The sequence below is a fragment of the Mus caroli genome, chromosome 15, assembly GCF_900094665.2.
Source record: "Mus caroli chromosome 15, CAROLI_EIJ_v1.1, whole genome shotgun sequence".
Taxonomy (NCBI): domain Eukaryota; kingdom Metazoa; phylum Chordata; class Mammalia; order Rodentia; family Muridae; genus Mus; species Mus caroli.
The window spans coordinates 96,824,760-96,836,067 of record NC_034584.1 but is presented as its reverse complement, the minus strand read 5'-3'; the positions used below and the strand labels follow the sequence as shown (position 1 = coordinate 96,836,067).

The window sequence follows — 11,308 nt, the reverse complement described above, 5'->3', positions numbered from 1 at the left end:
CGAGCTCTCCGGTAGAGTGAGGGCCCATCTCCTGCTGCCACTCACGAATTATTTACACCTCGCAGGTGAGAGGGTTGATTTGTTCAGAGGCAGTGGGGCCGAATCTGGCAGAAGCCAGGGGCTTTCTGACTGAAGCTTCCACTCTGGCCAGAAATGTCAGTAGGCCAAGCCGGTCGGAGGGCACTTCTGCCTCTAACATTGAGCAACAGCGCCACCTCGCGTTCACTTGCTCCAATGCAATCTGGTTGGAGAAAAGCCAGCAGTGATCCCAGGCTGAGCTGAAAGGTGGCAAGTGGGGAGAAAGAAGCCTCTAAACAGCTCCAAAGGAGAGGGATTCCCAGCAGGTAGTTGCCTCTGTTCTTTAGTTCTCTAAATTCTTGAAATAAACCTTGAGAAGGGTTCCACACTGTCCTCTTTTGTTACCCTCCCTTCAGGAATAAAAAAACATTGCAAAGGAATGGCCAGAATCTCCTTCACTCAGGCGTTTTCTAGTCTAGAAAATCCTTTGCGCACGCGGATGCACCACTCTATCCGAAGCTCCCACGACCTCTGCTCCAGGCAGGTACCCTAAACTCCCAGGCCCCCTTATCCTGATGCACAGGATATTTCCGCTGTTGCCTGCAAGACTTCAGAGTAGGACTCTGACTGTACCAGGCTGCCCCCACCCCCTAGTTTGTAGCCCATTCCTTGAACGCTCTTCACCTCTCCCTCTCAGCCAGAAAGATCCTGATCTCCGTGGGCCATAGACAAAACATTCCTATAATCCGATTTCAAAGGAAAGAGTGTCCACCTTATTTAAACCATAAAACAATTAAGCCCAGACGTCTAGCCAGCTCTGCACTGCTGTTTTGTTCGGCCCCATTCAGAACCCAGAGCAGGGAGACAAACAGGGCCATAAAAGTGGCATTTCTGGGCTACGGAAATGTACCTATCTGCTGCCTTCCCAAGTGAGACAACCTTTAGGGTTTTGTGATTCCGACAAAGGAGCAGAGGAGAGGTGGGAGGGAAGATGAGGGGAGGAGGGCGTTTGCTAGCCTCTCTCCTAGCCTGCTTTCATTTCTCTCCCCAGCTGTGTGTCATGTTGTTTTAATTCATAAATGGTAATGAATAAAATTGAATCTAATCTGGACCTGGAGGCTGGAAACCGAAATTAAAGAGTGGACCTACTCTAAATCCCCCATTTACTGGGGTCCTACAAACTCTGAGGTCCTCTTTCCTTTCCGTAGCAGCAAGGCTGGCTCCGGGAGGGCAGGTTTCATAAAGCAGGGCAGGCTGGAGGACTCAGAAAGGAGGCTTCAGGGCCTTGGAGCAGGGGTGGAGTAGAAGCCCAACAGCACTGAGCTTAAAAAGGGAAAGAAGCCCACATCCTGATGGTCCAGACTGTAGGAAAGAAGGGTGTCTTGGCTCTCTCATCAAGTGCAGAACTTAGGCCAGGGTTACAGAATATCAAAAAGGCCAAAGGGAAGGATGAGGTAGTGAGAAAATATAGACAAATGAATTACCTTTCCAAAAGGAGCAAGGAGTTGATGCTAAGAGAGGTGGGGGCAAGTCTATTAAGCAGGAAAGAGTGAATATATTAAAGGCTGATAAGTTGTTGCCATTTGATTGAGGGGGGCGAGCAATATTAAAGAAACAAATCTTCCAACCCTTCTAATTGGAAGAAGAGGGTAGGAGACTCAAATAATGGGGCAGAGGCTGTCCATACAAGTGTCCACCAATCCTGATGAGATGAGTAGGATGGAACAACACAGAGGACAGCCCTCCCCACCCCAGTTATATTCTTTTAGGTGGTGTCCTCTGGGTACTCAGAGCAACACCCTGTGTCCTTGGAAGAGTGGACAGCCCAAGATATTAAAGGGCTATATTTCAAAGTCTAATTTTAATAGTTTCCAGATTGGGGGATTTCTGAGAAAGGGGGTGCTGGGCTGAGGCAGACCCAGTAACTCTGTCTGCTTCTGATTAGCCCATGAAAACTGTTAGCTCCAGAGAAGGAAGGTTCTAGAGAAGGCTATAGTGCAGTCACCCAGCCCTACCAGGCAGTTAGATACATATCAACACCTCTGTGCTTGGGGTCCTACAGCCACCAGAGAGCACCCCACTCCTAGCTAGTCCCTAACCGGATCCTTGGAGCCTGGCTTCACCATTCCCTAGCAGTACTGCTTAGGTGACCTTGGTCACTCTGATCAACATTCAAATTTTGGAGTAGGGAATAGAAGGGGACAGAAGAGAGAAGATCCGGGGATGAATTCATTAAAAAGAAACTAATTCTGATTATACTGACTTTGCTACCTATTTCCTCTTTTCTATTATTTTCTCCTGCCTTCCTTCTTTTCCTTCTTCTCCACCCTTCTGTCATTTTTTCTTGTATTTTCATTTCTTCCTTCTTCCTTCTTCCTCCTTCCCCACTTCTGATTCAGAACTTAGTGCCTGTCCCCTCAGTGTTTCTTGAGGCCTGCATGGCCTTTCCTCCTAGCTGACCATCCCACTACCTTTCTTTTCCAGTCAACCCTGAAAGCACCACAGCACCAAAACAACCAGGCAAGAAGCCAGTCTGGGCCCTCACCCAGCACCCAACTTTCATCTTCACCTATCTCTTCTCTCTGATCTCATGTACTCATAAATTATTACAATTAATTACAGCCAGCAAAACCATTCAAGCAGTGCTCCCCACACGCTCCATCAAGCCACTAGGAAACTCATAGGCAGCCAGCCGGGGCAGGCACAAGGAGGCCTCTGCTTCAGCAGCCTCCACCCCTCCCCTAGAGCCCCCACCCCCCATTCTGCCCTGCCTGAAGAGAAGCTGCAGGCATTTGCCCTTCCAAGGTAGAGGGAGCCCCTTCTCTGGTTCCAGTTTCCCTTAGAGGATTTAAGCACTTGCCTCTTCGACAGAATCACAAGGAATAAAATGATGAGAGCTAGATGCGAATGCGTTTCTTTCTTTCTTTCTTTTTTTTTCCAAGTGACTTAGATATATTAACAGAGTTCTACTGTAACAAACAGAACAACATTACAGGACGACGGACGATGGGGAGGGACACTGGGTTAAGAAGAACACTGCTCTGTACATGCCTGAGGCACCAGCCTGCATTTGCAGCCTGACCCAGCCAGCAGCGCAGTCCGGGGCCCTCAGCTCTGGACTGGGGATCATCATTGTGTGTCTTTTTGTATGAAATCTGCCCGCAGAGCACCCAAGGCCCAGGAAGGAATGGCCCAGACCAAATATGAGAGAGGAGAGGGAGAGAGAGAGAGAGAGAGAGAGAGAGAGAGAGAGAGAGAGAGAGAGAGAGAGAGAGAGAGAGATTCAAAATACTGGCTTCTTTGAAGAAAGAAGGAAAAAAAATTCACATTTGTGTGTGTCATTTATTTCAGTTGCGCTGGGGAAGAGAACGCAGTTTCTCTCCTGCCTCCTCCTCGATGGATAGAACTAACTCTAAACACCAATTTCTCAACACTTAACCCTCCCACATCGCAAGAGTTTGCATTTTTCCCCTTCCTTTTTTTTTCTTTTCTTTTTAAGAAGGTGGGCTTTTCTCTATCTTGTTCTTTCCTTTTCTTTTCGTGCTTTCTCCCGCCTGGGTTGGGGCATTTTTTGTGGGGGTTTTTGTGTTTCCCTTGGCTGTGCCGAGGCAGCAGGCTGGGGCAGGGCTTAGGATTGTTCCTTGTCGGTTTTCTCTTTATTCATCTTTTTCATCTTCATCCTCCGGTTCTGAAACCAGATTTTGACCTGCCGCTCAGTGAGATTGAGAACACGGGCCACCTCGTACCGACGGTCCCTGGTTAAATACATATTGAAGAGAAACTCCTTCTCCAGTTCCAGCGTCTGATACTTGGTGTAGGGGCAGCGCTTCTTCCTTGTGGAACGGGCGTGGATCCAGTTGGCCACGGGGTTGCCTGGAGGGCCAAACACGGGCAAGGGTCAGTAAAGTTCCCTTCCAGCTCAGGACCTCTGTCATCCCACCCTAGGTTTAGTCAAGCTCCCCAAACTCAATAATTGAACCTGAATTTGGACACATTTTGCTTTAGGCATCTCCTCCTTTCTCTTTTGCATCCAGCCCCCTCCCTATATCCCCTCCCTGTTCAGCTTCCAGCACCTAAAACTGTAGTAAAATTTAAGCTACCAAAGCTCCCACAGTCTGGTCCTTAGCTTCAAGAGTAGTAATTCGAGAATATCCTCATAAAAAGTCCAAATTCCCAACCATTTCATAGGCCCATAAACGCTTCTCTCTCTTGTTTTTTATTTTTATAGCAAGGTCCCTCTCCTCCCCACCTCCCTCCTCCTCTGCCCCCTCCCATCCTCACAGACACGACCAAGTCCTGAGAGTCCCTAAACCCTCACTTCTTTCCAGTACCCATCTCTGGGCTCAGAATTCAACCCTGCTGAGGCGAATTATCAGGGTGAAGTTATCAGGATGGGGAAAATCTTCCCCTCTCCTCACAGAGCTGCTGGCCTTGGAGAAAGGCTCCGTCATGTGTTGGACTCCAGTGCCCCCCTCCTCCAGCCAGCCCCAGGACAGCTCTGCAGGAGACAACCCTCCAATTTCAGGTTTATGGGAGTAGCTGAGAGCAAGGAGGGAAGCCTTCAGAGGGGTATAATTAGGCCCTGGCCCCTTATAGAGCTAGAGGAAAAGATTTCCTGAAGTCTCCTCCCGGGGATCCCCCCCGACACTTCCTCTCATCCAAGGGACTGTACCCCTCCCCTGCTGTTTCTCCTTCTTCCTCTCCCCCTTTCTTTGACCCTGCAGCTTACACCTGCCCCCACCTCTTTACCTAGTCAGCACCCCCCATTCTGTGCAACACTCAGAATTCTCCTGTCTCTCTAAATGCTCTCTCTCTCTCTCTCTCTCTCTCTCTCTCTCTCTCTCTCTCTAAAATCTGAAGATTCTTTCCTTGTTATATATATATATTCCGATCCCCATTCACAACTCTTTCACTCCTGTGGACACTTAAAAGTAGGTTTTCAAGTTTAAGGAAACTCAGACCTTACTTCTCCTCCACTTATATCTGGAAGTCCTGACCTAAGTTCCTAGGCTGTGCACCCCCAGATTCTTCTCCTGGGGGAGAAGTCAATGGACCTTCTGTTTTATTAACCCCTAATGGGATGAAGACTACCCACTCTGACTGTGAGAGGTAGGGATAATATCTCTCCTCCCTTTGCTCTAAGTATCCTTCTCACCTCTGCCCTGTCCTTTCTCAAACCACAAAATGAATCTCAGCCCTCCAGCCCAGCCCCTGTCCCTGTTTGCATCACCTCCCCCCCTCCAAAGTGACTACTGAGAAAAAACAAAACAAAACAAAAACCAAAAAAAAAAAAAAAAAACCAAAAAACTGAGCTAAGAGGGAGATTCAGGAGTTTTCCTTCAAAGCTAGCCTCTGGGAGAGAAGCCCCTCTGGCCGGCCCTCACCCAACCTGGTTGCCTGGGCCCCCTTCTCAGACCTTCCTGCTCCTGAGAGCTCCCCAAGGTAATTCGCTTTTATTGAGTCCTCATCCCCCCTCGCCCTCGCTCCTCTCCCGCGCTGCCCGCGCCGCTCGGAGGGGCTGTAATCTAGCTGTCCCCGCCTGGCCTCCCCTCCCCTCCCGAGCTGGTTGTAAAGGAAAATTGCTCCCAACTTACTAGGGTCCAGGTCGGCCTTCTCCTCTTTGTGCTTGCTGCCGGCCAGCGCGTCCGCCTCGGGCGAGGGCAGTGTCTGCGGGGCGCGGTCGCGCAGTTCCCCGGGCGAGCCGTACATGTAGTCCGGGTAGCTGCGGCCGTCGCCCGGGCCGCAGTCGGCGCGGCGCCCCGGGTAGGCGTCGGGCTTGAGGGCGTAGTGACGGCCCCCGGCCGGGAAGCTGGGGAAGGAGACGGCGCCGGACAGCGGCTCGAGCCAAGTCCGCATGTAGCGCGTGTCGGCGCCGAGGTGGGGCTGGGGGCCGTAAGGGTGATAGACCACGGACGACTGCGAGGGCACCGGCGCCCACGACGTACTGAATACAGCCGGCTTGGGCGCGAAGCTACAGGACGGAAAATCGCTACAGTCCGGCACCAAGCCGCTGGGTCTGGCGGCGGCAGGGTGAGCCCCGGTGGCCGGAAACCTGGACGCTAGGAGGTCTTCATTGTCGTGAGAGATGAGCGAGTCCACGTAATAGTTACTGATGGGCCCCGTCGCCGACATCGTAACAGGGTTTTACATACATAAGATTATTGTATGAACTGTATATGTACTTTTTATCTGCTCACAGAACAATCAAGGCAGGTAATTATTTTTCCAGCCTTTTCCCGGCAGCTCATTGGTTCCCCAGCCCCCACGTGATCGTATTTACCCAAAAATACGGCGCGGATCAATGCGCAGGGGCTTTTTTTCCCCCTTGCTTTTTCCCCCCTTTACCACCCCCTTCTCTTTGCTGATCCCCGCGACCTGCGTTTTCCTGGCGATTTGCAACTCTGGACCCAAGGCGCCAGACAGCCCCCCCTCCCCGGACGAATCATATCTCATCAGGGACCCCCCCCCCTTGACCATGTGCAGCCAAAAGCAGATGGCTCCCCCTACCATGAGGATAAAAAAAAAACCAAGATGAAAATGCCAGTCCCAGAAGCCAGGGTTCCTGGACCCCCAGAGCTGAGATGGGCTCGGGGAGCCCCTCAGGGGCGGGGAGGCCGGACGAGGTAGGTGGAGGAACTATTTCTTGACGTAATCTGTCTCTGTCGGCTCCGACGCTCCTGCAGTCTCTGAGTGAACGGAGATCAGCGATTGTCAGTTCGGAACGTGGCTTTTAAAAATGCGTTTTTAAATACTGTGTATGTATGTATTTCTTTCAGGAACAGCAGCAGCAGCAGCGAGGGAGGGAGAGTGGGAGGGGACTGAACAAGCTGGGATGGAGGGAGGGAAGGAGGGAAAGGGGAGAGTTCTTCTGCCCCTGGTCAGCTCAGTTTCCCAAATCTAGGGTATGAGAAGCTTGAGAAAGGTGGTCTGTGGGGTGGGAGGAGTGAAGCTTGGGAATCTCACACACCTTTATCATCAACCTCACAAGTCTCCTCTTGCTTTGGCACAGATGTACAAGCCTTTATTTAAAATTTATTGTCTCTGTTTCTTTGCCAGCCTGAAGAAGTGGAGGAGAGAGCTACACAACTTAAGTGGGGCATCCCCATCCCAGCTGCCTGCTCACCCTCCTTTGCCCCCAGGTCCATCTCTGCAACACCCTTCTCCCCCCCCCCAAAGAAGTCACTCGGAGGTTCTGTCTGCAGAGAGCCAGGGTGAGAACGGGCAAATCGAGAGAGCGACCTCGGTCGTGGGCAAGTAGCTTGTTTTTACGTCCTTCAATAAAATTTTTATGAGGATCATTTGATTGTTCATAAATGTGTCTTTCATTAAATAAAATTGTAGGCTGTTTTTGGAACGGAAAAAAAAAGCAACGGAGGGATGGAAGAAGGCAATTTCTTTGAGGTCCGATGGAAGAATTCAGAAGGTGGCAGTGTGATTGAAAGGAAATATCAGACAACTTGGATTACACCCTCCCAATAAGTTGACTGACTGCTATCCTCACCCCCTTGAATTTGGGGTTTGTTGTGCATACAGCCTAGGTTTTCAGCAGACCTCCCATGGTGGTTTAGCAAAAGGAAGGCTTTGGGTATGCAGAAAAATCTTAAGTATGGATGCAGGAGAAGGGGCAAAGAGGTTGGTGGGGAATGGAGGGACAGGTGATATCCTCAGAGACTTAGTGCTCCCAGACAGAGCAGAATGAGTCTGAAGGAAGGGTAGTCTCAGAGTCAGAGGTAAGAGGGGAGATAGGCAGGGAGTGAGGCTAGGATGCAAGCTCTGAAGGCAGCTGGTTAAAGGGCTCCCCAGACCCAGCCAAGTCTGCCTTTATTCCTCTCTCCAGCCTCCAGAACCAGACCAAAGTGTGGGAATGGGAGCTGATTTTCTTCTATGTTTCTCTCTCTATTTCTTCCAAGGTGGGGAAGTGCTAGAGAGGATGCTGTGTGTGTGTGTTGGGGGGCAATAAATGTTGGGGAGAGGGTACAACTGCAGTATTTAGGAGAGACTCAAGAACCACAGGAGCCCTCCCCAACCTCTATGTCCCCCTCCTCTGGTTCTTCTCTTTTCGGTTTATCAGGGCTAAGTTTTTTAAAGGTGTGTGTGTGTGTGTGTGTGTGTGTGTGTACAAGGAAGTGTTTGGTTAGGAAGAAGCACTCAGATTAATTCACCTCAGCTCTCACTGCCTTCTCCTTAGGTCTGGACTGTAATTTGGAAAATCCAAATTACAATAAGAAATAGAACACTTCTTTGCTCTTGATATAGTCAGGTTACCTGTCAATCAAAAAAAAATCTCCCTCACTAGTTCAAAGAACAGATAGGAGGTTCCAGTCCTGCTGCAGAGGTTTTCTTCTTCAACCCTCACCCCCCCAGCATAGTCAGCACCTCCCCCAAGCATGGGTGCCTGGGGACTTAGCCTGGCTCATGGGCAGTTGCTGCCAGCAAGGAGCACAGACATTTAGTCTTCATGGGGCCCGGGGCCAGACTGAGACCAAGAGGACATCAAGGGACAGAGCTTGAGACCAATTTAAACAGGTCACTAGGCTGAAGGAAGGAAAAATAGAAAAGAAGGGCTAAGGTAGAGAGGAAGAAAAAGATAAGAATTAAAGGAAAGAAAGCAGGCAAGATAAAGAGACTTAAGAGCAGGAAAGGAAGACTTTCAAAGGAGAGTCAGGCAATGAGAGGCAGGCAGAACGGGGCAGGGCACAGGCTGGAGGAGCAGCCATGGCATTGTGCAGTTCTCTTGCTTGCCGAGGCTTTGCCGCGGGACCGCTCCAGGCGCGGCGGCCACTTCTGTCTGGACACAAAGGAGTAAGAGGCCTCCTTTCCATCCCCTCTGGGAGACCTGCTCCGGTGGGTATACTAGGCCTCTGGGACACGGAATCTGATATTAGCCTAGCAGTCACTCTGGTTGCTGGGGGCTGAGCTTCATTCTAGTGAAAGAGGAAGAAATAGAAGAGGAAGGAGACGTCATGCCTGCTCTTTCTCTGCATCTTCACTATACAACAGGGCCTGTCTGCCTTTACCTCAACGTTCTGAAACAGAAGTCCTTAAGGACCCTCTTCTATTTGGAAAAGCCCCTCTTATAGGCATCTTGACTGTAATGAGAGTCTCTTCTCTCCTTGTCCTTTTGAACACTGCCTTCTTTTCAACTCCTGGGCAGCCTGCACTCCCAGCTTGCCTACCCTGCAGAGGCTGTGGCAGCTGGGCAGTCAGGGGTACCATACAGGGATTCCTGCTGCCCTCAAATCCCCCAGGAAGCAGGAGAGAGACTGTTGCCTTTCCTTCCTTTTGGAAGCAAGAACTCTAGACCCTCCCCACTCAGAAGTCAGCACAGCTGTGGACCAGGAAGCAGGCCTTGCCCACAGGCCCCTCCTTACCAATGTCCCATTCTGTTATGCCTCCTAGAAAGAGGTAGCCTAAAGGAAGGGGTCTGATAAGAGACTGGGAATCCAGAGGCCACTAGGCCCAGGTCCTTCATATAGGCTGTGATTCTCATGTTTCACATTTAAAAGCTAGCAGGTCAGGACTGTGAAGTGGACTTTCAGGTTTTCCCTAAATCTAGGCTTGTAGATATGGAGGGAAAAGATGTGGATGTGTGGATGCGAAGAAACAAGGTCTCATCTTGGGGGTTGTTACTCCCACTGAATCTCCTATTCTATTTTAAGACTTTCTCTCATTTACCCAACTCCTTTCAATTGTTCTTAGCATCAATGGGGCAACCTGAGAGACTTGAGGAAAATGGGAGTCACTGCTGGAAAGGGAGGAAGAAAGCCCAGTTCTAGTTGACTATTCTGTATTCACCTTACACCCCCAACAGATTCCAGTGAGCACAGGAGAGGAGTCCCCTGAAGGGGGATGGGCAAACCGCTATCACCTCAAACCTGGGCAACTGAGAACACAGCCAAGATAGCACTGTGGGAAGGACAGACAAACAGATAGGTTAGAGTCATCCTCCTCCCTCCCCCTACCGCGTGTCTCCCTTTTAATGATTTAAATTCCCTCCGGTTCAATCCACACCGTCAAGTTCGGATTAAATTTAAAACAGGCTTTCTTCTGTGCCCCCAGCGGGCCATCCCGGCCGCCGCAGGCTGAGAGCCCGCTCTCTGCTCCTCAGCACCCTCCCTGAACCGAGGAGGCTTTGCTTTCATTTTCCTTCTCCCCCTGAAATGGGCTCATTTCATCCCTCCGCTGCCCTCTCGCCTTCCCCGCCCCCCTCCCTGGTTCCCTTCTAGTTCCCCCCCATCTCTCCTGATCCCTCTTTGTTGGGAAAAACACACCCACACACAACTCCTCCTAGCTAAGGCCTGAGCTGGAAGCAGAAACTGAGTTCTCCTGCTTGCTGCGAGGAGAACCGCGTGCTACCCCCGCCCAAGGTGGGTATCTGGGATCCCTGCCACCACACCAAGAGCCAGGCCCCCAAGCTCCGCAAGCGTGAAACCCCCAGGGCCTGTGAACGTGGCCCTCTCAACGCCATGGCCTGCCCGGCCTGCCTTTGCGCCGGCGCCCCCGCCCTGCCGCTCCGCAACAAACGGGGTTATTTCCGGCTCCCCCAACACAGTCTGTTTTTCCAGCCTGGGGAGTGACTGGAGAGGTAGCCGCCCCAGAACCAGGGCTGCCCTGTGCTCTGATTCAATGGCTCTGAGCGCGTTGTTACCTGATCTTTTGTGTGATGTATGTATCGCAAGGAAATTTGCAGTGACTTTGGAGCCCAGACTGAGGAAGCGGAGGTGGCGAAAGGAGAGACAATAAGGGCTCGAAGTACAATTAAGGAGCCACAGCCGCGGGTCCCTCCCCGCCCTCCCTAACCGACTGGAGCTGTCTAGCTTCAAACATCAGGGCGACCCGCGAACCTAGAACCGGAAAACTCAGCCTGTGACCAAGGAGCCAAAGGACTACACATCCAGAAAAGAGGAAGAATGCTCCCCCCCAACCTGGGTTGTCGTAGCCAGCCCTGCCGAGTTTCAGAAAATCCAATGAATGAAAGTACACATTCCGACGACGAATTTTTCTGAGCCTTTGGAAGGAGTGCCCGGGTTTGGGAAGTCTCAAACAGACAGGCAAGCGGCGTCTCCCAATGCAGAAAGACCACAACATGAGTGTGAGACTGAAATCATACACAGGTTGAACATCCCGAGGCCTCCTTGCCAGGCCTGGTGGGCGCCGATCTCCCTACCTTCTCTCCCGCCAGGACCTTAAGCGGAGGCCCGGAAGACTTGGTACCTTGGGCTTGGTGTAATCCCGCCTCAGAAAGCCTCCTTTACCTGCTTCTTGGCTCCCCACGGCCACAGAGGCAGGG

At 51.2% G+C, this 11,308-nt stretch overlaps 1 protein-coding gene across 1 annotated transcript; it reads right to left on the bottom strand.

Moving 5' to 3' along the window:
* Positions 1-3,340: 3,340 nt before the first annotated feature.
* Positions 3,341-10,928, bottom strand: Hoxc9 (homeobox C9). The gene is made up of 3 exons (XM_021183632.2): positions 10,667-10,928; positions 5,613-6,704; positions 3,341-3,891 (listed from the first exon to the last, which is right to left on the bottom strand). The coding sequence occupies exons 2-3, from the start codon at positions 6,148-6,150 to the stop codon at positions 3,647-3,649; spliced, it is 783 nt and encodes a 260-aa protein (XP_021039291.1). The 5' UTR covers positions 6,151-6,704; positions 10,667-10,928; the 3' UTR covers positions 3,341-3,646.
* Positions 10,929-11,308: the final 380 nt, after the last annotated feature.